The 27259-nt window shown below is 35.1% G+C and overlaps 1 protein-coding gene across 12 annotated transcripts in view; it reads left to right on the top strand.

Annotated features, from left to right (window-relative positions):
* The first annotated feature begins 3515 nt into the window (after nucleotides 1-3515).
* The window catches only part of GABRG2 (gamma-aminobutyric acid type A receptor subunit gamma2), a 93238-nt gene continuing 69494 nt past the window's right edge, over nucleotides 3516-27259 (top strand). For 5 of the 12 annotated variants that reach the window (XM_069484243.1, XM_069484252.1, XM_069484251.1 and 2 more), the window contains exon 1: nucleotides 3516-4202. In XM_069484243.1, the coding sequence (XP_069340344.1) occupies nucleotides 4096-4202 (107 nt within the window). In that variant the 5' untranslated portion in view covers nucleotides 3516-4095. Of the gene's footprint in view, nucleotides 4203-11094; nucleotides 11105-19664; nucleotides 19772-27259 lie in introns of all 12 variants that reach the window. The other 7 variants (XM_069484248.1, XM_069484246.1, XM_069484250.1 and 4 more) reach the window with 6 other exon arrangements.

Here is a 27259-nt window from a genome sequence, read left to right as displayed (position 1 = left end):
GAGTCTCCTTTTAAACCTCAAGCCATTGAGACTGCTCCCTTTTGCTGATTCTAGCCATCCTGCACCTCCGGTACCAAGGAGTTTCCCGGGATGTGGGACTTTTCCTGCTAAAATCAGGAAAAGTTCCAGGCAAATAGGAAAAAGTTTGTCACCTTTTTAGTGCCTTCAAGGGAAAAGCCACATAATACTATATCTCATCCAATTCACTTTTGGCTTTTAAGGGCCAAATCCTCATACTTTCTGCCTACTTTTGGTAGCTTCCTATTACTCCACATAGCTGTTTACTTAATATTTTGCCCACCAGTTATACTTATTATCTACAGAGTAGTCAGCCTGCTTTGTTATTACCAGAACTAGATTATAAATAATATACTTTAAATTTCGAAGTAATAAGAGATTTTGTATCAACAACCAAATTTGTTCAACTTTTAACCTAATAATTCACTTCTGGGTATAGTAACTATTAATATAATAATAACAGTAGTAATAATAATAACACAATGCCAAATTACAAGAAAAAATAAAACTTTATTCAGAGAAAATTAACTTCCAAAACAATTTTCCAATATATTGACAATGGCTTGTTAGAATGAGAGGATGTGAGTGATAGCTTTCTTTTTTTTACTATTCCAAAATTTTATATGATTCAGGACACAGTACACCACAATATGGCACCTTGGCATACTGAGTATTTTAAGGTGAAAGAAATTGAGAAAAACCACAGAAGCAGGAAGGTCACTCTGACTTTCTTCTGCACTCTTTCTTTCCTGAATCAGGTCACAAAAACTACAAAAAAAAAAAAAAAAATTCCCTTTGCCCCTGTCCTCCCGAAGTGGGCAATAAAACCTAGTTAACCTTCTCCTGAAAATAGACCATAAGGCACTCATTCCCTCCTTATATCTGGAAAAAAGAAATGTCCTTATCTCTGAAGACACAGAGACATAAAGAAGAATCTGAATAACAGAACTTGCTGAGTTCCTACCAGTTTATTACCATTAGATCACACCTATTTTTGTCCATCATGTTTCTTCACAACAATCCACCTCTTTATCAGACTTAACATAAATTATACACTGTTTTTCCTGTTTCTTTGGGTCATCAATTCTGAAGGCTCCTATGCCACATAAAACTTATATTAAATGGATGTGTATTTTTTTTTCTTGTTAATCTGTCTTTTTTATAGGGATCTCAGATATAAACCTTGTCAAGAGTGAGAAAAAATGTATTACATTTTCTTCTCTACACTATATACATTTACACATTTAGAATGAAAATATGTTTATTAAAAACATTATTATAAATGTTTTATAATATAAAAATTATTTATATTTACTATAAATATAATCTTAAAAATGGGCAAGAATATAGCTAAAATGTGATAACAAAAAATTACTGGAAGAGTTCTCTTATAAATACCAGTGAATATAACATTTGTTGCAAAAGCTTACAAAATATATGAAAATACTTTTTTCAAGAGCAATCCCCAGATGAGAAAGATCCACAGGCATACTAAGGCATTTATCCTTGAATGGCACAATTGAAATTGTACACAGATACTATAAGTAATAAAATTTCCTCTATGGTTTCTCTTAATATGTAGGGAAATATTTCATTATTAAAGTGGATTCTAATTTACAGGGATCATTATAAGTCTGATAAGGAAATCAGTACATGAATCCCTACTTCGTGACTGTGACAACATTCATTCTCACAGCCTCATTATTCTTGTCACTAAATAAACCCACTTGAAAAATTAGAAATGTCCTATATGGTAAAAGAAAGAATTGTCCCATATAGATATTTTAATACCCTATACAAATTTCCAACCTGTGGCTTACATAACTGTTTTTTGATTTGGCCTGTTTTGTGTGTTTTAAAAACTAGGACACAGAATTGAGCAGTGGCAACTCCACTCAGGTGGAGTATGGGTGCTCCATGGGCATGGGCTCCACCAGGTTACTGATTCATAACCAGTCAGTTTCTTCCATTTATTTCACTTGCTTGGTTTTTGTAAGCATCTAATTAAAAAAAAAAAAAAAAACTACATATATATATATATATATATATATGTATACATACACATATATAAGTAATATACATATAAGTGTCATATATACACTTAAGCCTACAGAAAATATGATTGGATCACTTCGTTGTTTATATAGTAATAAACAACCTATGCTTGTTAAAAGAAAAATTATGATTACAAGATGGGGCAAAAGTCCTCACTGTGTAACAGAGAGTGACAAAGAAAGGGGATTTATGTCTGCTCTACCTCCCTTTAATCACATTGTTCCAAAAGTCAAAACTACATGTGAATCTCCCTGCTGTTTTATTGGATTTTGTCCAAACGCCTTGACAATATCTCTGCCTAAGGCAGAGTTCTACAGCCATGCAGGTTTCCAGGTGTGTCTGTCAGGCCTTTTCTGCTTCATTGTGGGAATGCATCTCCTCAGCCTACATCATTGGCAGCAGCCACTGGTAATTCTTTCTGCTTTCCTTGGGTATATTTTAGAGTTAGTGATGGAAGCTGTGGACCAGATTTTCTCATGTTCTATTCCTATGTCTCCTGGACTCCTCCCTCAGGTTCCATTCCTAGAAGACTTTTTTCTTGAAGAAAACATACTTGTTTTGAGAGGACACCCTGTTACTTTCCATAAAGGGATCCAATTTTCCTCTTCGTGCATATCTTCATTGTGCTATCTTGATTCTACAGGGGCCATGAAACCCTCCTCCACTTTCTTCCCCCTGATGAGTGAATGGGGTTTTCTTTGTGGTGGATGAAGTACTTTGGCATAGAGGGGCACCTTCCATATATCAGTATCCAAGGTAACATTCTAGGCAAGAAGGAAACATGCTAATACCACTCCCCGAGGGCAGAAACTTTCAGGATTGTTCCTAAGAACCAGAAGATCAACAACAAAAGCCAATCTCCACATAACAAACAGAAATCTCTTTGTTTTGTTAAATGACCTCTGGACCTTTGCCCACACCCCCTACAAAAAGCAGCCTCCTATTTTTTTGGTCTGTTTTCTTTACTCCATCTATCCCTGTGCAATTACATTCCTCCACCTTCAAATAGTCTGTGTCTTTAGCTTTTCCCTGGGGCTGGAGAACAAACAAGGGAGGAATGAATGCTGGGGAACATAGATTTTCTCCATGTCTTTTCATTCTGTCAGTGTTTTCTCCCTTCATTCAAGTTGAATCCACCAAAATCTGTCTTCCTCCAGAGTGGCTTGCAGAGAAAACAGCCACTCCTCCCCCACTGTCTGCTCTCCCACATCTAACAGAATAATCATGATTTCTAAGACCGCAGGATTTTAAAACAAGGATGCTTGGCAGATATGACTACCACAAACCTTCTGTCACTGGGTGATACAGTCTCTGGGCTTGCTAAAGCATCTGTTGTCCCCATCAACGCCAGTCCTCCCATACTTGTGTGCGCAGTGAAGGGTTAAAAAAGCGCTGGAAAGACACCACGCATGTGTTAATTCGTGCTGCAGCAGCGCGCATCGCTTCCACTTTGACCTCCTAGTTAATCTGCGTGGTAGTTAATCACGCAGAGTCTCTAGTGATTTTTTTTTTCTATTTCTTTCAAACACACACACACACACACACACACACACACAGGGCCCTGCCCCTTCTAAAAAAAAAAAAAATCAAAAGAAAGCAAACAAATAAACAAGCCTGAAATGCAGGACTTGGGGGAGTACGAGTGAGTGTGAGGGCATGAGTATGTATATGAGTGTGCTCGCCTTTCTGTCTCCCTTATTTGTCTCTCGGCGGGAGTCTTTCCTGTGCCCTCCCCCTGCCTCAATTATATGACTCCCCCAGACTTGGAAGCCGCTCCTGAGCTGACGCTTGATGATATCTGCAGGCGTTGGTGCTGATCTTATTTCTGCCCCTTGAATATTAATTCCCTAAGCTGGGAGCAATCCGTCTCCCCAGTGACGGGATCTACGAGAGGCAGGTGGGGGGAGCCACCGGCAGATCATAAGCATAATAATAATACAAAGGGGAGGGATTCTTCAGTAACGAAAAGGCAAGAGGCAGGAGAGAGGAGAGGAAAAAAAAAAAAAAAAAAAGAAAAAAGCGATGAGTTCGCCAAATATATGGAGCACAGGAAGCTCAGTCTACTCGACTCCTGTTTTTTCACAGAAAATGACGGTGTGGATCCTGCTCCTGCTATCGCTCTACCCCGGGTAAGATGTGCTTTTTTCGGCGTTTTGTTCTGAAGAGGTGGGGGAAGGGGTGGGGGTGTGGAACTCAGGAGACCACCCAGATTTCAAACACTCTCCTAGGATTTGGGGTTTTATAATTTAGTGTGTGTGGTGGTGGTGGGGGGGGGGGTGGAGTGAATATATGGGGCAGGAACGGGAGGGAGGAAAGAGGAAGGTCACTTTCGTTTATTTATTAATTTATTAGATTTTATTTTTTTGTTTTGTTTTAGAGTGGAAAAGCTAGCCTCGTAAAGACTTTGTACTGAGGAGTAGCATTTTGACAATACTGCAATCTGATGTCTGTTGAGGTGGGCTGTGCTGATACACGCCGGCATTTGAGGCCATGTTGAAGGCGTTTTGGGTGGGGGTCTGGAGGAGGAAATTGCAAATGGGGTCCTGGAGCCCCCCCGAGAGATATGCATGAGGGAGGAGTTGGGGAGGGGGCGGGCTGCCCTGTTCTTGTACACTGAAGCATGGCTTGCTCCTGCACCTGGGCATTCTTAAGGTCAGACCTCCAGGGTTTCTGTCCAGCCTTCGTTGACCCGGCAGCCAGACTCCCTCGATGGGCATCATGGTTCAGCACCAGGGACAGCAATCTCGGTTAGGGCCAAATGGAAACAAGGCTTGTTTCACTTGATAGGACATCTCTAAATCTACACAGGATATCAATCAGTACAGTCAGACAGAAGGCCGATGAAGCCAAGGAGCACTAATAAAACCCAGGGACCCTTCTCTGATTATCACTCCCCTTTCCTTGAGATGGGAGGGGGCCTATTGGGCACGGGGTGGAGAATGTAGTTAAATGCATGCATGGGGGACTATATGTTTGGGAAAGAGTTGGCCTTGCTGCAGTGTCAAAAATATGCTGAACCAGGTGAATGTGATACCAAAATGGTGAGGTATGCATTAATTTTCTAGAGCCTTCTGCACTGAATAGAAAAGAGGGGAAGGGGAAGATTGGACTCCTGAAAACACTGAGCATGTGTGTGCTCCAAAATGTTTGCATTTAAATTGTCTTGAACTTCCTTGCACTAAGAATATTAGGGGAATATATCCATCCCTTCATGTAGCTTAGTTCACTATTCATCTATCTACCTAAATGTCTCCCCATTCCAAGCTTTCCAGCCAGGGCCAAAGGCAGGTTAGAGGTCCACTATTTACACTACTTGCATTCTTCTATACTTTCATTTTGAAAGAAAGCTCTTTGAAAATTATTCTAAATCTCCCATCACCGCCCCCCCAAAAAAAGAAAAAGAAAAAACAAATAAACTTGCTATAAAAGAAATCAAGACACTGCCCTAAGGAATTTCTTTTCTAGACCTCTCTTTTCTGGGGTAGGTATTGGAACATGTAGATTTCTGCTAAAAGAGACCCAGGAAAAAAGGAGTGAAAACCTCATTTTGGTGTTTCTAAGCAGAGAGGGTCCTCTTACACTTCCAGCACTTTTTATACCTTCTCCCTCATTTACTTCAAAAACAGAATATATTTTCACTAAGAGTATAAGATTGAGTAGCTTTCTCAGAAGAGGAGGGTCTTTTACTGAAAAGAATTTTATATGCAATACGCTTTAGTGGAATTCTGGAAAAATACTTTTCCTATTCAAAATTTGAACACAAATTTTTATATTTGATGTGTGTAGCTATTAATTTGTTTCAGAAGTTAGAGAGATGATAGTTGCTTATTAATAGAAAATACCTTTCCCATATGTCTACCATTTATGAAACCTGTGGATTAAAATCTGGACAAGACATAGGGGAATATGTCTTTCTTTTCAACTCACATCCTTCTTAGTAAACAATTGCCTAACTAAATAGATGAGGATATTCTTATTTATTTTATCTGCAATGGTCCTATTTTAACCAAAACATGTTTAATTTTATTATTGTCCATTATAGTATAGTATTTAAGAGGTCTTGTTGCAACAGATCCACCTTTTCAATTTCAATGTGATATAAAAAGTGAAATTTGATGATACATTTTAATTTTCAATTCTTACCAGAATATTCTAGATGAGCTTTTTATAGAGCTCTAAATAATGGGAGCTATCTGTCATGAAAACTCTCCAATAGGGTGATTTTTTACATTTTCTCAGTAGTGACAAAGAATGGAATCATTGCAGTTTGGTGCAGAGAATGTGATCAGAGAGTTTCAGTTTGCTGCAATCCCATAAAAAAAAAAGCTATTTGAATGGTTGAATAATAATGGAGGTAAATAGGAGCTTTAATCTCTGAAGCTGATCCTGAGGAAGGACAATAAATAACTGGGAAAAAATTGGGACCCTAGAAGCCAATATAAAATAGTCTTTTGGGGTAAACAGTAGCAGTAGAACTACCTAGAAAGTTAAAGAGAAATAAAAAAAAAACCATGTAATTGACTTTTTATTTATATAACTCTCTAAAGAGTAAGTTTTTCCTCTCATTAAATTACTAAATGCATTAGTTTGTGTCTATACAAAAGTAAAGCAAAAAGGAAAATAAAGCATTAATTTGAGAATATTAATAGCTAATGTCTCTTCTTATAAGTGAAACAGTTAATTTCTGAAACTCAAAATTTTCTAAACTTTCACCTATCTTATTTACAATGTTATCATAAATATCACCTAGGCAACTTACTGAAATGGAAATTTCCTAAACCATATACTGGATGATTCTGAATCCTTATGTCTGGGGTGGAGACCAGGTATATTCAACAGGAGTATTTTCAACAAGTAGCCTAGTTGAAGAAAAAAAGTCTATACTTTGTTGACTTCCAAAAGTTTATTCATCACTATAGCTAATATTTAAAAGTGGTTTTATTATTACTGCTTTATTATTAAGTTCAGATCAATGAATCAATTTAACATCCAGAATTTTGTTTACATATAAACCATTGGGTGTATCTTACAAATCATAAAGTATAAGAAATAATATAAAGCATCTTAATAAACCCACATTACATATGAGGACATTGGCTGCAAAAAATCAAACATACATACATGAATATGTAACTATATTCACAAATATAATTATATTCACAAACTGTATATACTTCATATACATTTAAGTTTTAAAACAAATCTTATAATTTTATAAACTCTTTCAAGGAACTTTATTTCATCTCAGAGTAAAAAAATACCTTATTAGGAAGAAAACAATTAGGATATAATGGAAAAATTATTTGAGTAAGTAGGAATAAATAAAGCAAGAAAAATGTTTTCATTATATTAGGATAAAATGAGATTTTATAATCTACTTCAAGTGATGAAGAATTATTTTTGAAGAAAGATTGAGCAGAAATGAATTGGATTGAATTTTTAATGATCAGTCTAAAACCTAACTTTGAAGTGCTAGTCCTGAGTTTTTAAAAAGAAAATTGAGTTAAAGGCTTATAAATATTTTCAATTGTAGCTGTTACCTGAAAGGAAGAGTTTTAGGTGATTTTTCTTATGAGGTGCTAAAGTGTTTTTATCCCATAGTTAAATTTTACATAGCTTTTAACTTTAATGGGCTATGACCATGCATGTAGAGGAAATATTGTGATTCTTCAATATGAGTGTATTTATTTACAGAATTCATCTCTATAGCCAAGCTTATTTTTCCCTAACATTCTATATGCTCCACCTGGTTTTATCTAGAAAAAATAATCATTTCCTCAGCATATTTAATTGCTTTCGCTGTAGACATGGCATTTCAAATAGTCTGCCCTGAGACAAACAAACATCTACCTAGAAAAAAAAAAAAAAAGAAAGTAAGAAAGAAAGAAAAGAAATACTTATCACTCAGTATTTCCCAGAATCCAGTTGCCCACCACTATCTAAACAAAACACCCAGATTCTAGGCAGGAGCTTAAAAATTGGCTTTTAATTTAAATAATTAGTTATAAACATGTCTCTCTGATACCTTAAACTCATTTTAGAATAGCCAATCATCTCAAAATAATTGATTTATGGAATATTTTAATGATAGAGGTCTCTGTTGTATAAATACATTTTTAAAATTTGTTTCATGCCAAGAATTTCCACTCAAATTGGAAGCAAGTTAAGACTCCCTTTAGAGATCTTATCTTTGTTGTAAATATTATGTTACGAGGGTTCTGGCTGCCTCTCTGCTCCAATTCCCCGGCCATTCTAAGACAGATTTTCTGAGTTTAAGTAAAGTAGGCTTTACCAGAATGATACATACTTGTCGTTCTCCAAAGGACTTCTGCCAAATTGATTGATTACAGAAGATTGATTAAAAGTTATAATTCGAGTATTTGGGGCATTGTTTGACAACAATGGGTGTCAGCACAATTTAAGTGCTTAAAGATTCAGGATTTCAATTGAGATGGATGTTCCAGACGTGTTACTTTATTCAGATAGACATAAAGAGAAGCCTACATTTTTCTGCTACTAGGTTATAAGAGATCTATGTGACATCTTCCAAGTCAGAAACAAATAGTCACAATCTAATATCAATTTCATGTCCTACTTGTATCATGTATCCACATACACTGAATCCAATTTACATAAACACACATACAGATACACAATCTTCACTGTGACTCTGCAAAGTAGTTATTGTCAAGCACATTTGACAGATTAGAAAACCAGGATTACAGACAGATTAAATGACTTGCTTAAAAGCAACAGATAATTAGAAGTAGCATACTATAATGATAAGTATATATGTGGATAGAGATACATAGGTATAACAATAAGTAAACTACATATAATGATAAATGTACTAACATATGTATAAATTATAATAACCAGTTATGTTTTAGATATGTAACTATTATCTTCTGTGTTTTTGTGATCAGTTTCAGTGCATCAATACTCTTCTTATAACTGTAGTAGCTGGACTAGATTATCTATAGGATATTTATCAGCTTTAATCTTTATGATTCTCTGATTCTATCTTCAGATGCTAGATACCTTAGAACAGATACCTTAGATCCATTTAGCCCATCAAATAAATCAAAATGTTTAATTTATATAGGGGCATGGTTTAAGGTACTCAGTTTCCATTGTTTTGATGGAAAGCTCTAGACAGAAATGCTTAGCAATAGTCTGCTATTCAGTTGTTTTTGAATTTAAGAGCATACTAAATGACATTAGGTCTTAACCAAAATTATCTTTAGAAAATATATTTTCTCAATGGTTGTGTTTATGTAAGTAAAGCATAGTTTAATCTGCAATTAGTTCATTGTCCAGAAACTTACTTATGCCATGTCATCTCATTTTTAAAAAAGAGATCTTACCTTCTATTGAGTAAATTTACAGGATAACTTATGCAATATTGTCCTTCAGTTGTCTTACAAAAATCCTTATGAAAGTGAAACACAAAATTGAGGCAATTATACTCAATATTAAAATATAAATGATATTACAAATTAATATATTGATATGTACATTTTTAATATAAAGATATTTAAAGATGACCTGTTTTTAATCCCCTCAATCATGCAAGCATCTGCTTAATTAATTTTGCTATATAATAGTAATATCAAAGCACTTACATTTTAATATCTAGAGGAACAAGAAGTTATAATTTTTAGAAATTGATGGGGGGTTTAAATTTTTACAAAAATATTTTCATCCACATTCTTATTCTCTCAATAGACTCATGAGTTAGATGAGGAAGATAATATTTTCTTCTTTCAACAACTGTAGAAAATGAGATACAGAGAAATTAAGGGACTTGTCCAAGGGTCCTTCAATATCAGCCAAAGGGCAGGGTTAATACCTCCTCCTTGCATTCCTATTGCAACACACCACACTACACAAGTATAGTGGTTCTTTTTCTTTCTAAATGTAAGAAAGTACTTGGATTGTTTTGAGATGTGAAAGGCCTCTCCACTTTGCCCTCCTGGGGGGGGGGGGCGGTTATTTCCTATTCATTTGTTCCATATACTAGAGAATAAATATTCTTTACAAGGAAATAAAAAGCTCCTTTTAAGTTACACATTAGTGGCTTAGGGTAAAAATAAAATTTAACTCCAAATCATATTAATCCCTGTAGTATTATAAGAGCACAAAACATGGTAATAATTCTATATTATTATAAAAATCATTGTGTAACTCTGCATAGATAAAATACCATGTAAGCGCTAAATATATAGCCCTGATACTACACTCTCCACCCATTCATAAAGAAAACTATATGAATATCAAATAAGATAATAGTGGGGAAAACAAGGGATGTTTTTAAAGCAAAGATCCTTTATAATAATTGAAATCCTGCCACAAACCGAATTGTGTTGTAGAGCCAAAGTTATGTAGTGAGATAAATATACACTGAGTTCTGTAATTTACTTAGGTATGTTTAAATAAAATGGCCAAAACAAACTGAATATAACATGTCAACATAATCTTGTTAAGAAGAAATAAATGATGCTTTTTTGTGTTCATTTTGTTGGTTGTCAGTCCTTTTTATAAATTGCTTTTGAAAACACATTTGAAAGAAGTAATTGAGGAAAGCAACTCTAGATATAAAAAGTAGAAATAAATGTATCATGGCTTAATTAATTCATTACAGAAATAGTTTTCAAGCCAGGAACTGGGTGTGTAATTAGGGGTCACCAGAAGACACGATGTCTGCCATCATGGAGTTTGCAGTTTCATGAGCAACAGACAATGATCAAGAAATGTACAAATAATTATTAAATTTTAACTCAGGAAAATGCTACCCAGGAAAGTCAAATGGCGCCATGAGAGGATATAACAGATTTCTAGCATAGTGAAAACATAGGACAGAGAAACTGAGCTCCACAAACTAGCTAAAACTCATCCAGAGTCATCTGATTGGTTAGTATTAATATTCTAACATTCTTTTCCAGGCCACAATATTCTGTTGGATTTGTTGCCACCAATTGCAGAGGGTTTCACTTGAAAATAAATGGTAATTTTTTAAAGAAGAAAAATGGTGTAAATTTTTTTAAATGTTTTGAAGATTACTTTACCTTTTTTTTTTTTAAATCTATGTTATAGACAAATAATTACATTAAGGACAATTAAATAAAGCGATGCTGTGGTCTATAGCATTATCTTAACATAGACTCAATAGCCAGTTGATGAGTTTTTGCTCCACCAAGTTCCTCCCCAATAATCTAGGTACACATAAGATAAGGTATTCAAGTTACAATCTGAAAATGGATTCATTTTCCTACCATCACTTTCTACTGATACATTTTCTCTGAGTCTTTGATAATCCAATATCAGTAGTCAAATACAGTCAAATTTTTAATTTTTATATTTATTCTATTCCTCTTTACAGGGGAAAAACATGACCAACTTAAATATACATATCAGTTGTAAGCTTACAATTAATTTCAGAAGTATTAAGACATGAAGACTAGGATACAATAGAATGAAGAAATACAGTGAATTTTTGGGGGGAACATTTTAGTATTAAGTGCAAAATACACTGTGTGTGGCCTATAAAAATACACACAGAAAGACATTTTTGTGCCTAAGTATTTTTTTAATATTGATAAATTACAATGTTTTGGTAAAAGAATAGATGTTAAATTATCAACTGCTTTTTAAACCTATTTTCTTCTAATACCCTCCTTCAAATTATTCCATTAGAATAAGCAAGTGTGCTTTTAGTTCCTTTCAAATAATCATTCTACAAGGAAGGTGTCATATACTCACGCACATATATATACATCTGCAACTTGCTTCACATAAAAAAGAGATTAAGTAAATACATATTCCTGCTAAATTGTTCCAAAATGAAAGAGCAAACAAATCGACTTTAAATTTGATGCTACACTCAGATATTTTCCCTTTCTTAACAGGAAAGTGATTTTCCCTAGTACTTCTTGGTAGGGAAAATTTGAAGAGATAATTTTAGTAAGTAATGACATTTAGATGATTCTAGGTAAAAAAATTATCATTTAAGCAAATCGTCTTCATTTCACTCTGCTGAAGGAATTCTGAATTCTTTATTTTTTAATCATTTTTTATAATTTTCAAAAAACTCACCTCTTGGTTTTTTCAAATTTGTACACTTGATAATGTGTTGTACACTAATGTATAAATATATCAAAATTTATTTTTGCAATTGCCTGTTGATGGATATTTGGTTGTTTCCAGTTACTAGCTGTTATGATTCATGCTGCTATGTGAATCCTTATACAAGTCTTTTTGCGGACACATCTTCATTACTCTTGGGTAAATATTTAGGCATGGAATGCTGGTTGTAGGGTAGATGTATGTTTCAGTATATAAGAAACTACCAAACTGTTTTCCATTTTACAGTCTTATTTGCAGTGTATGAGAGTTTCAGTTACTTTCTGTCTGAATCAACAGATGGTGTGGCCAGTCTTTTTTATGTTAGCCATTTTAGAGAGTGCAAAATATTATTTCTTTGTAGCTTAGATCTGCATGATCCCAATAACTAGTGATGTTGAGCTCCTTTTCATATGCTTGTTCCGCCATTTGTGTAACTTATTTTGTTATACATCTGTTCAAAATGTATTTGCTCATTTTTAAAGTTGGGCTGATTGTCTTTTATGTTATTGATTTGTAGAAATTCTTTGTATATTCTGGATAATAAGTTTTATTTGAAATTGATTATTCTTGGTTCAATTCCACAACAAATTGCTTAAATAATTACTTCTATTATTTAAATAATTTAGATAATTATTCACAACTTCACAACCTTCATAAACCCATATTTTTGGAAATCATAAAAATTTAGATAAATTTAGTTTATTCTGTACCTAAGCTGTTTTTATAAACTGAATTATTTTAGGAAATTTCCCTAACTCTACGGTCAACATTTGTTTTATATCTATAAGACAATTTAATTGATATGGTGTACTGCAATATGTACTGTCCTCCTCTAAAAATGTGGAATGTGTATAATAACTGAATTATATCCATGTTTAGATATTAGCATTAATTTGTCGCGCCGCAGTTGCCAGCAAGTACGACACGACCAGTTGGAGTTCTTCCAGCAGTAGTTTAATGAGGCATCTACAACAGTTACATGGCGAGAGACCTCGAACAGGAAATGCAAGCTGCTTTTATGGCCCCGGATAGGTGTGTCCCACAAGCGTGTCCCACAGGGATAGGTGGAGGGCCTGACTATGCATGTCCTGGGCGGATACACTAGGAGGCCTAGACCGCTCCCCACATTAATTAATTTAAAAATCTTTGATTTTATGCTTTCTATTTTAAGATGATACTTAATCTGCCTGAATGTCCCTATAACTAATTTATTAAACAGGGTGGATTTAGAAGGGTGTGATCCAGAAACTCTGTTTCCGTTTAAATCTCATCTGTTGCATCTCTCTTCCCCACACTTAATCAAGAACTCAGGTAAATCTCATAGCTTTTCCATTCACTTTAGGCTTTAGAATCATCTCATTTTCAGATACTAAAGTCTCATCTAAATTAATCCTTGGATCTCTCATTCCGTTTAAATCTTTTTCTGTTCTCTAATCGGGCCCTACCAAAGATTTCTGCAGCCTGATGCTATTTCTTCACTTTTTAGGCTCTCCCACACGTTCTTATTATGCTGCTTTTGGCTTTTTCAAGATTGAGGTGGCGTGAGGGAGGTGAGTTAAAGGAACATAAAGATCTTAGTTTTTACTGTCTGGTGATAGATGTTTAAGTGCTGAATCATTTTTCATGGTGGGATTGGATGACAATCCTTCCTCTTTTCCCCTTCTGGGGGCTTCCAGCGCTGCATTATTCGGACATGGGTTATGCTCTAAGATGGCCAGTATTGTTAAGACGCTCCCTAAACCCCACTCCAGAGATACAGCCACTCTGGTTCTGCTAAAATTGTCTTGCCAAATAGGTAGCCTTTTAAAGAGTGTTCCAGCACAACTATTTTTCTGGCATCCACTTTGTTCGTGGGAAAACAAAAACCTCAGCAAAAGTGCTTTCAGATTCTGAAAGCGAAAGTCTTTCTCACTCAGATTCACGGTCGGGGTAGTTCAAACCAGCCTATTGACCTTTAGAATTCTTCAGCAGTCATTGGACAGTTCACACCGTAGAGAATACGGCGCAAATTGCCCTAAGAATTCTCTATCCACCCTCTGTTCAGAGAACGCTAAGAAGCAGGTATGAAAGTTTTCCTGTTTGGGGTAGACATAAGAATCTACCTGTTAGTCTTTTTTCATAGTAGACATCGATGAGTGGATTTCTCAAATTCCTGTTCACTTGCCTTGAGATGATAGTGGAGCAACCTCCCATGGTGGGAGGAGGAGATAAAATCGCATAGCTCTTTCTACTCTTAGGCCAATAAACCTCTTCCACAAGAGCTCCTCTCTCATTGAATCCTTAAACTTTCATTACACAGCTGCAGGATACGAGAAGGAGAAGGGCCCCAGAGCTGGTTTTTGACCTTCTCTAGCAAATTCTGTGTCTTCCTAGCAGTCTACCACATTTATATTAAATGAGAGGATATTTCTCATCTATTTTTCTCAGACTTGGGGCATCAGTCATGATCATAATAGGGAAAATCTTACTGAATATTCTGTTTTCCATGCAGTGTGTTTCTTCCAGATACTCAGAGGTCACTCACTTTCTTCAAGTCTTTGTTCAAACTTCACCTTCTCAACAAGGGCTACACTGATCACTTAATGTGACATCGCAAACTCCCCTCCACTCCCAATCCCCCTTATCTTCTGCTTTTCTTAATACTTACTGCAGCCTTTAGTAAGTAATGAGAAAGTTTTAATGTTGTTTATTGGTTTGTCAGTTTTACTTTTCATTTTCCATCCCTAGAAGCCAGGAACCATGCAGGAAGGCAGGGATGGCACCAGTATAACCCCGCTTTTACAGACGTGCCTTGCCCCTAATAGATGTTCAATAATTATTTGCTTAATTAAATAATAAAAATTGCACTCATTTTTTCATTCATTTTTTGTGAAATTTTTATTCTTTTAAAAAAGGGAAAAAGAAACATTTTCAACTTTTTTGCAATATCTCACTTGAGTTTCAATAAAATATATCAGAAAAATGCAAATGCACGTAAAACAGAAGAACTGAGATAGAGGTTGTCACGTCTGGCCTCTTGACCGATTGTTGTCCTGGTTCTTCGGCTCCTTGCTTGGAAAATTCACAAGTAGGGCTGGTGTGACAGAGTGACCACAGACAGGAAGCAATTCCACACAGTTTTCATTGCAGAAAAGAAGGGAGCTATACAAAGCAAGAGTATGTTCCAGAGAGGAACTGATCAGTCTCCATGAGTGGAGAAAGACATAAGGACTCCCAGGTGGTTTCGTTTTATTGGCCTGGCTGGGGGCGGGCTTACAGGAGGTGTGGGATGTTACCGGATGATTGATATACATGATTGACAGGTGTTCTTACAGCAAAGTTGCAGCTCCACATACAGGTGTGTATGCCTCAAAACCTCAGGTTCCTGCTCTTTGCAGTTGCTAGCTGCGTTTTCCTGCTGTCCTCCCCGCACCACTTCTCCACCGGTAGGAACCGCCCTGCCCTCCTTGCCTTTATCTGCCACCTGCAGATTTGTCCCCTGCCTAACAATGGGGCACAATCTGATTCAGGTGCAGGTGACCCCAAATGTACCTTCCTGAATTTCTGTTTATTTTGTTAATCGTATTTTGTTTAATTCCTACACATTGTGTTCCCAGCATCATGCTAGGTGCTGAAGACACAGCATTGAAAGGGCAAATATTGTCCTTGCTCTTGTAGAACTGATATTCTAGCATGAAAACATTTCCTAAATATTTTAATGTTTATAATATAATTATATTATATATAATATTTTATGTTTTTAAAAAGTATAATCCTACTTTTATAAATTTACTTATAGACAATATCATACCTATGTATTGATTTGTCTCATTGCCTCTGGTTTAAGGAAATGTGCATCTAGCTCTGTAGCTAGATGCATATTTTATACTCAACTATTTTTGAAACTGTAAATCCATATAAGTCTGTTCATTTTCGCCTTGAAATAGGCTAAGATGGGATATCATTTGACTCTTGTTGAGCTCTGAAGTGCTGTGTTAAATGTGGAATGGAAATAAATACAAGATGGACAAACTCCTTCCTGCCTGCCTCCTGCCTTCAATAAATGTTTATTGAGTTCCTAATATAATACTCGGCACTGAGCATAAAACAATGATTATCTGCACAGACCTTGAAGTCCTGGGAAAGGTAGTAAACAAACAAATAAATACATAAATAAACTTCAAATTGTGGTAGTGTTGAGGAAATAGTGAGGAAATAAAAAGTGCGGTGTGATGAAAAAATCAGGAAATTTCACTTTGCATAGGATGGTCAGGAAAGGCCATTTATGAATAAAGGGTACGAATTCCTGCTATGGAAACTTGAAGGGAGACCATCCGCATCATAGGTACCAGCAAATGCAAGAACTTGAAAGGAATAAGAGCTTGGTCTCATTTAGGAACTAAAAGAAGGCCCAAATGGCTGGAGGACAGTGAACAAGGATGAAAGTCAGGAGACAGGATTTGGGAGGAAGGAAGCTATTTCTTAATGCATGGCTTTGCAGCCATAGTAAAGAATTTGAATTGCATTCCCCATAAGGAGTTTGGATCAGGAAAAACACTTCCTATGCTAATACCATCAGTTACATTCTTAAGGAAAGAAGTGTACCCATATGATTTGGGGAATGGTGAGGGTTGCAGTTTACCTATCAATTTTCAGTTGCTCGGCTACCAACTAAAGTGTTGACTTGTAGCTTCTCTGGAGATATACACAGTGCTGCTCTCCATTCTACTCAAAAATCTTAGCAAGACCAGGAACCAGTGATTGACTCTCCTGTTAGGTCAATGACTTGAAACATAATTATTTTATGGCATCGTTAGGAAATTATTGTACTTTATTTAACCAATGTGTTTAAACAGATTTATTTTTATAGAGTTAAATACTTTGCATTGAATAAATGGCAAAGACTGCTGCTAAATTTCAAATTAATTAATATGATTTAGGCATTCATTAATTGTTTAAAATTTTAAACAATTAATGATTCTCATAGAGAGCATTAACCAAAATACACTTATTTCTTATCCACAAGATTTGTTATTGAAATTTAATCTGTATACAAAAGAACCATGGAAGGTAATATCTGATCCAAAAGTCAAAAAGAGATTCCAAAATTGTACATCAAATTAACAAGAAACCACAGTGCCATTTTATTAGTAAAATTTTCTTTCTCCCCACAAGATTTTTAAATTTTTAAGTTCAATTACCTCATACTTTAGTATCAAGAAATTTCATAAGAATCTCAGGTCATAGGATGTTTTGAAAAATTCAGTGATTTAGTTTATAGACTAATAGTTTTAAATTATTGTACCCCAAAACTGACTTTTTTAGTGTAGAGTTGTGTGAATTTTAACCTATATGTAAATTCTTGTAAGTACCATAAGTACCACCCAAATCAGAATACTTAACAGTTCTATCTCCTCAAAAAAAAAAAAGATTCCTTAACTCTTTGCAGCAAATGGTCTGTTATTCATCACTGAAGATTTTTTTCCAAGAATATAATATAATTACTCTTGTACAATTCATTTACCACAATGCCTTTGAGATTCATCTAAGTTACCGGGGTGTCAAATAAGCACATACAAAGAGGTTCAGCATCATTAGCCATTGTCCATTATGTAAATGCAAATTAAAATCATAATATGATATCACTACATGCCTATTCAAATGGGCAAAATAAAAACCATACTGGCAAGACCAAATGTTGGGGAGGATGTGAAGCAACTAGAACTCTCACACATTGCTAGTGAGAATAAAAAATGTGGTACAGCTACTCTGGAGAATAATTTTGACAATTTCTTATAAGGTTATACATATACCTAACATATTACTCAGTGATCCCACTTCTAAATATTTACATCAGATAATTAAAAATGTATGTTCCAGAATAATGGCTTTTAGAAAACAGTGATTAGCTAAGAATTTTTTCAGAAATGGTTGCATAAAAATGATCACATCGAGTGTTCTAGACAAGATGGGGGTTTCTTTTATTTTGATACGAGAGTGCATTCTTGATTGACATTAATCATGAACTTTTCAATGGTTATGTGTTCTGCTTTGGTGCTACTGGTGATTATGTACTTGATGATATTGGAAAGACTAGAAAAAAATAATGATAGGGAAAACAAGAGGGAGAAGTATGGATTCCTTAGGAGCCTCATTTTACAATCTGTGCATTAGTGTTGCAGCCTTTTGCGAGAGGCAATAATACACTACTCAGAAAAGACAGCAAATTACCTTGTTATTCCATTAAGCCTCTCTCTCTCAGTAAGATGAATTCATAATTATTTGAGGCTTTTAGCCTTATTGTATGAAAAAAGATCTAAATTTGTAAATCTATGAATTGTACAAACAACTCTTTTCTACTGTAGAAACTTTTTATTTGCTTATGAAACCAACCTGCTGACTTAAAAAACATACTTAAACTTGGGGTGAACTGAAGATGATTTCAAATTCCATTGGGGATTTTTTTTATATTGTTACAGAATTCTAGGAACAAAAGTAATTTGGGACTTTCTAAAATGCATTCTTAGAACACTAATTTGTGCGCATTCTTAGTATAGAACTTTTAAAAAAAGTAATAATTCCAAGTACTAAGAATAGTGCTTAGCTCATAGAGATGTCTGTGAATAAACACAAATGAGTGAATGAACATAGCATTTCTTATGATCTAGAGAATGCATAATTCCTAGTTATGTAAATTTATATTATATAGAGATAAAAATAAACTATTTATATAATGAGAGTAGGAGGAATGAGGAAGAAGACCAGTAGTAGCAACAAGACTAAAAGATAAGGATGAGACAAGACTGGTTAATGTCTTAAAGTGAACAATAAAACCTTGGTTTGAGAAAACATTTTATCTATAAATAGTCAATGCATACTTAAGAGTAGTCTTCTAGAATTAGCTATGCCCACAAGGACAGATTAGGCATTTGTTTGACTTGAACTTAAAGATCAAAGTTATAGCACAATTTTAGAAGAAAAGAAAGAAAGAAATGTCCCCAGAATTATGGTCACTCAGTTGTATGCACACATGCTGGTAAAACTCCTGTACGAAAGTGGAAATTTAATCAATTACTTGAAAAAAAATAGCACCATGGTTCCAAATATTTGAATATTAAAAGAAAATTGAAATATTTCATTTCTTGTTGCCACAGAGTAGAACACACTACAGTGATATGAATTTTCAGTACAATTTAAATACATCTGAATTTGATATGTTTTAATATACATCTGAATATATGCAAATATTGCATTCAATAAAACCAGCCTTCATTTTCAAACACTTATTCTTAGTGACCTTTAAACTATCCTAAATCTGAAACAATTTAATCTTTCATCCTTGTATCATGTGAAAGTACATAGTTCTCCTATCCATCTGTGGTCCCCTTGTACATATGTGAAAAATTGTGCATGTTTATATATTTGATCTTTTTTTTGCTAAAGTTTTATCAGTTCCTCAAAATATTGTGCATTCTAGAGTAAAATAGTCTTCTTACAGAAATGGAGATTTAAAAATGAATACAGAGACACATTAATAGAAATAACTTTAATATCAAATTGGAGGTGCTGACAGAGCTTAGTCATGTTCTTCCATGTGAAAATGCTGGTAATATTGTCTTGCATTGTTATGTGAGTTGTCTTTTTCTAGCTGTTCAGGTACTTATGTTCACAAATAGACAAGAGGTGTTTTGATATCAGCATTGCACTTTTTTCCATCTGCAACTGTGTCTTCCATAAAAGAGTCTCAAATATTAACTGATTACCTGAAGGATCAAGAAATCTAAATTTATAATATAAGGCATTGTTTTCCCAATTCAGCCAACTTTCTAGTTTTTACTACATGTAAGTGACAACTGGTCATTTATTTACTTTTTTTTTTTTTGTAAAACCAAGCATCATTTTAGTATAATTATCTTATGTATTATATTTAATAATAAAAACAATAAAAACTGGAAAACAAGGCTGATGCCACGGCACTCTAGCCTGGGCAGCAGAGTGAGACTCTGTCTCAAAAAAAAAAAAAAAAAAAAAACCCTGGAAAATCAGTGTCACTTTTCATAACAATACAACTGCAAGGTAAACTCAGTCAAACCAGAACAAAATTAACAAATTTTAATTATATAATTTTGTCTACCAGATGTGGGGAGCTTGCTATTTTTCCCTTTAGAACGTAGTTAACAAATTGGTAAGAGAGGCTAAAGGCAAATTAGAAATAAACCAAGACTTTGTCCTTAATATAATTAGATGTGCTAAAAGAAAATTAAAAAGGGAAAGACTTTCTAATTATGTATTTCAATATCTTTTAATACTATGCCTATGTGACATTTAATTAAAATCGTCTATGTCTCAGGGGCAGGTGCCCCATGCTTTGGGAAACACTAATAAGGGGCTATCTTAGTACATAAATATTAAGGGTGATGCTCCTTTGCATTTCCAGGTTACCTTAAAATACTAAATGACATCTGACTTTCCTAAGAGCAGTTACCAAAGTAGTTATTTACTCTAAGAAAAGAAAGTCCAGGGGCATCTGTCATACTCTGTTACAATAGCTCTTAATTATGGCTACATCTTAGAATTAGTTGAATACCAATGTCTTGGTCCCACCTTACACCAATTAAATCAGTATCATAAGAGGTAGCCCCTTAGCATTGGCATTTTTTAAAGCCCTTCATGTAATTTTAACATGCACCTAGGATTAAGAATGACTGGTCTTTGTCCAATTTTGAACATTCAGTGTGTGTTGGACATTGAGCTTGCTCAATGCATGATTGTCATCGTATAAATGCTTTGAATTTCTTCCTTGATATATACCTCGATAGTAAATCAAGAAATGTAAATCAAGAAATACATCATTCTCTGACATTAGTTTTTATGGCTTGCGTATCTTCTGTGGTTAAAATTGGTCTTGGGGCCGGGCGCGGTGGCTCACGCCTGTAATCCTAGCACTCTGGGAGGCCGAGGTGGGCGGATCGTTTGAGCTCAGGAGTTCGAGACCAGCCTGAGCAAGAGCGAGACCCCATCTCTACCAAAAATAGAAAGAAATTATATGGACAGCTAAAAATATATATAGAAAAAATTAGCCGGGCATGGTGGTGCATGCCTGTAGTCCCAGCTGCTCGGGAGGCTGAGACAGGAGGATCGCTTGAGCTCAGGAGTTTGAGGTTGCTGTGAGTTAGGCTGATGCCACGGCACTCACTCTAGCCTGGGCAACAGAGTGAGACTCTGTCTCAAAAAAAAAAAAAAAAAAAAATTGGTCTTGGATTTTCATAGTCAGAACATAGCAAGAAATGCAGAGTCCACGTGTGTTTCTGGAGTGAGGGAAAGGAGTGCCCCAAATTATATTGATTTAATCTGTCATCATGTTGTCATTTAGTCCAATAACAGTGCCAGTATAGTGTGTATGTTCTGCCACCTCATTAAAAAAATCGTTGCATGAGACTAACATATTTATGGACCCACTTCAGGTTACTGCCTTTTAATTTTCCATGTTAGTGTGTAGTGTGCAAGGTGAATTGTCCTAGTTTTCTAGTTTTCTCAAGATTATTCAGGTTATGAAGCCATACATTAAGTGGAACAAAGTCCGTGTAGCTTCTATTCTGTGGCAAAGTGTATACAAATGAGAAATCGAGAACACTATTTTTTATCATTTTGTAAATAATCACATTGCAGTGTTTTACAAATAGATAAATTAGAAAATATGCCGGTTTAATAATCATTCATTGAAATTTCTTTCTAACCCCAATTTTAGCATCCACACTTTTATTTCTATTCTTTCCAACAGCCATAGTCAGTTGAGATGACTTTAGAATTGGTTTCTTGCGTTAACCTTGGTGTTGTTTCATTTTAATACAAAAATATTTTCAATATACATCATTGGAGTTTTCACAGCAAGGAACCAACAGTGTTTAATGAAGAGAGTGATGGCTAACATGCAATATCATTTTATGTAGGCAGTTCATTTTGCTATTAACTGTAATTTTTACATTGGCAAACATATAAAGAGAGAGAGTTTTACTAAGTTAATTTTGACAAACATTGAATCTTCTTTAAAAAATAACCCATACTCTTATTTTTATAAGTGTTCATTGAGTATCTCGCCAAGTGGCAGCCACTTGCAAAGTTTTGGAAAACAACACTGTTGAAGACAAAAATAGTCCTTGCCCATAGGGATCTAATGCTCTGCTTCTGACCTTCACACCTAAACTTAATCATTTGAAGTATTTTTTCTCATTGTGAAGTAAAATTTATATAAAGTGCATAAGACATAAATATAGCTCAATGGATTATCACAAATTATAATAAAAACCCATATAATCACTAACCATGTCTGGAAAAAAAATATTGCTAATGCCCTAGAAAATGTCCTCATTTCTTCCCAATTTCTGTCCTTTTTCTCTGACGTCAAAGTAATTGCTGTCCTGACTTTGAGCACTATAGTTCAATTTTACCTATCACTAAGTTTTATAAAAACAGGAATATAACTATTTGTCTATGTATCGATATGTATGTACATCTTTTTCTCAGATTTTTAGTTTTCAAATTCATTTTGCTCCATGTAGCAATAGTTTGCTAATTTGCATTGTCCAATATTTTATTATATGAAAATACCACATTTTATTTATTCATTTTACTATTGATTTTGGTTATATTTATTCCTGTCTGTGACCAATAATGCAACTATGCACTTTCTTGTACACGTCTTTTAGTAGACATGTACATGCATTTCTGTTTGGATAAATCTAGGGATAGAAGATTTTCTGGGGTGTAGAATACACAAAATGCTCATCATTAGCAGATAGGCCAAAATATTTTCCCTCCTGCAGTGTATGAGTCTGAGCTATTCCACATCTTCCCACTTCTATTTAAGGAGGGTTAAAACAAGCAAACAACACAACTTATGATGAGGGGGATAACCTGGGGAAAATGAACAATAATGATAATCCTAGAACATAATCTGACATTGATGATTTTTATTTCTGTTATACTCCTATTACCCGCTTTCTTCCAGTGAGTGCTATGTTTGCCTTCTCCACATTTTCCCTTCTCACTTTCTCAAATACCCCAATTTTAATTTGGTATCTGGGAAGCCCACATGCTTTTGGAGAAACTGATTCTGTATTTGATGCTTGTAGTAGGTTCATATAGTTAGAGTAAAATATCAGCATATTCCCATTCTCTAGCCATAGATATTGGTTGCATATGCATGAGCCCATTCAGCCTAGTGATATACAAAAGGAGACTTTCTGGGGCTTTTATTAATAGAAAAGTAGACATTTTGTTCTATTTGAGAGAGCTTTTGGAAAAGTTTATCTCTCTGTTTCTACGGGTGCATCCAAGGAAGTGTAGAGGCTAAGAGTTGTTGGCAGCTTTTTGTGACCACATAAACAAGCCATCTTGGGGTTGAAACTGGCACTATAGAGGATAGAAGACAGAAATAGAAAAATACCTGAGTTTTTGCACACATAGTTAAGAAGCTGAGTCAAAACACCCTGAAGCTCATCCCATCTCAGGGTTTACCACTGTATGTGTTGATGCCTCCCAATTTAGTTCAAAAGTTGTAATACTTGCAATCAATTCATCTTAACTAATGCAATCCCACAGACATTTATGTGATACGGGTGACTGGTGGTAGTTCATAAAATAAAGTTAGCATTTTACGCATTGGAAAATACATATCTCTTGATTCATTCAGTCAAATAAATGCACTTACCAACAGCAAAATATCAAAAACATGAACAGGGTGTGAGGTAAGGAAGTCCTTATAAGCAGGAAAAATTGCTAGTAGAATGTGTTACTTCCCTGCCCTAACTCTACCCTCTTTGCATATACACATTCATGTGTACAAACCACGCAGAGATCACCATTCCCAACAGGCTTGGCACAAGGCACGTACGTGTCCTTAATGGGAGGTATAGAACCCCCGAGCCACTGGAGAACCCTACATGAAGGAGCAACTGGTGCCCCAGCGGCCTCTTTCACTGAACACCACTGTGTTTCTCAAGAGTTTCCAGTCCTCCTGGATAGTACTGAGTGGAGTCCCCCCTCCCATGATCATACACTGAGTTCCCTCTGCCCTCTGAGTTCCCTCTGCCCTCTGAGTTCCCTCTGCCCACTCACCGACTCTACCTGTGCCTACACTGGCTACCAAATTCCACCATTTGCAGTGGCTGGAGGGTATCCTTTGAATCGAACTAGCTTATATGTGTGCCTGGCTCCTGCAATGTATATTGCTTTCCAAACCGAGAAGGAATTTAAGCCAGGCAGCTTATTACATCCATTAAGTTAAATTGCAAGCTTTGCTTTTATTCCTCAGTGTGGGGAGATCAAATTTTTGGTATCTGCAATGGTGAGTTTATGAAATCCAAATGTTACTAACTTTGTGCTGAAGGTGCCATATCTTTTACTGTGCTCAGGCATAAACTAATTTATTGTCCTAAAGGTAAACAAGCTGGAGCCATCATTTATTATGATGATCCTATTGTGGATGAATGTATAATAGCAGATTCTTTGGTCCCCATTCCTTTCTCAAAGCCATAAAGAATAACAGTTAAATGTTTTGATTTTGACCAAAGTGACTCTTGATAATTACAGCTATGTTTCTTTATCTAGAAAATGGGGATAATTGCAGGACTATCACTGTTTTGAGGATTAAGTGGGCAGTCTTTAAAGTTCTACCTAAAACAGTGAATATTTAACAGTAGCTATTTTGAGTGTTATTATTTCACTGAGGAAAAATGGTGAGCAAAAATTTATTTCCACAAATCTTCATTAAGCACACACTCATGAAATTTATAGCTTAGTACTGGAGACAGACAATAGGCAAATCAATCAATGCACATTGTGATAAATGATATGAAGCTATCTATTGGCTAGAACATATAAAGGGTGAAGTGGGCAGCGAGTGTAGATAAGACAGTCAGAGATTGCCTCTATGAGAAGATGAATGATGCTTGTGTTGAAAATGGAAAGATAAGAAGAAATAAACTATGCCGAGTATTGGGTTGGGGGTGGAGGAAAGGGAAGACTGTAGTCAGAAAGGCCAGTATATGCAAAGGTACTTCAATTTAGCTTGATTTCTAGAACTAAACCAACTCTCAGATAACATGATGACATCACATAAAGAGCAAGACATTCCTCTATGGATGATGCTTTGGGGTCATGGGATTCCCACTGGACTCCATAGCCCGATGAGAATCTGAGGTAGCAGGGGATCCCTCTTAGTGTCGTAAAGCAAGGAATAGAGATTTATGAGCTGTAAGCAGTGGGTATTCACAATTCAGAGGTAACAGTGGAGCAGAAAATGGGAATTTTTCATAGAAAAGATTTAAAGTTATTTTCCTAGCCTTTATGTCTTGAGAGATTTATTTTTCCATATAAAAGACTCTACATATGACTCATTGCATTTATAGAATAAAAGTAAGCCAAAACCTGTACCAACAAAATGTTAGTGAAAATAATAGGAGTGAACGTTAATCAATCATTTAAAAATATTTCAAGTATAAAAATATGTTTTTGTTTTTAAATCAACTACTTTTCTATATTATAGAAAAAGAAATATATATTCTGACTTTATGATGCCAAACACCAGAGAATTTAAAGATGCTTGAATGAAAGGACAAATGTTTTTATTTGTCATCCAAATGTCTGCTGTTCTGTCCTGGGGAGTACAATGACTAAATACTCCAATCTCACTGAACCTAAAGTTTCATAACCTCTATGGGAATCTAAAATATCTAGGTGGAAATTTAAATTTCCAGAAATTTAAAAATGATTAATCTTCACAGTGACAACCATCCAGAATATGTATCAAAATTCAAATATTTAGAGTCTTAGATATCATTGTGAGCAACCTCTGAGCAATCTCTATGCAGCATTTGTTTTTATAAACCACTGTTTTCCAAATAAAATTAATTTTTGCTTCTAATTACAAATATGAATTCACATTTGTAATCATGACCAAATTGAAATTATGCATAAAACTGTAAAATTGAAGATAAAAATGCATAATCTACAACATGGAGATTGAGGTTCCAATCTAAGGCAGAAACATGGGAATCTGTACTTTTAAAAAATCCCATTTCTACACAAACACACACACACACACACACACACAGAGTCAAGAGTAAGTACCACTGATACTGTACATGAATCACTTGTGGAATTTATTAAAATAAAGATTCTGATCGAGGAGTCTGGGTGGGTCCCAGGACTCTCCATCTATAGTGAGCTTCCAGTAGCTACTGCTGCTGGTCCCAGATTCCTGGTAAGGTGGCTTTCTAACACTTCTTTGAAAGTTTTCAGAGATGAAAACTTCACTTCTTTTTCTAACAATGTCCCAGTGGAATTAACATTCAGACGACCGGGAAAAAAAAAAAAAAAGGTGTTTTAATAGTCAATGTAAGGGTAATTTCAATTTCAGTTCTTTGTATAAGAATATTTTTTAAACTATAAAGTGTGAGCAGGGATAATAACTACTAAAGGCTGTTACATTCAGATAGGTGCTTTTAACCGGAAGTTCAAGTTTATGTTTGTTCTCCACCCACTCATCTGTTGGCTCGATTTTTTTTGAATCATTAGCAACATATTTCTGCCCAGGTGTTCTTGTGGAGTCTGCAGTTTCACAGAATGTCTCATCTAGTAGTCAGACTTCATTATTCCTGGATAGTCTACCTGTAAATACGGATGTTCTTATCTCTAAAGAATTCTAGAGAAAAGAAACAGCCAAGCTTGAATGGGGGAAGTTTTTTATTTTATTTTTTTAAGACAAATCTGGAAACAATCCCAGATTATGCATCAGCCCTTTTAATTTAGACCTCAGCTAGGAAAGCTGCAGAGAAGAAAAACTTCATTTATTTGCAATGTAGTGGCTCATTATTTTTCTTCCTGGAAAACATTTGGTTTTAGTTCTTCTCAGCCCATATTAGATAAAAGTCTTGAAGCCGCATCTGTAGATTCAGGTTTTGGTTCCATGGTTGGAGCTGTTAAAAATCTAGCAGTGGTCACTGTATAACAATAACTGTAGTGGACCGATTTGCAATCCTGTGTGTTAGGTACTGTGCTAAACACTTTATAAACATTATCT

This window comes from Eulemur rufifrons, chromosome 10, assembly GCF_041146395.1.
Source record: "Eulemur rufifrons isolate Redbay chromosome 10, OSU_ERuf_1, whole genome shotgun sequence".
Taxonomy (NCBI): Eukaryota; Metazoa; Chordata; class Mammalia; order Primates; family Lemuridae; genus Eulemur; species Eulemur rufifrons.
The sequence above is the reverse complement of the archived record's forward strand: the minus strand, read 5'-3'. Positions and strand labels throughout refer to the sequence as shown.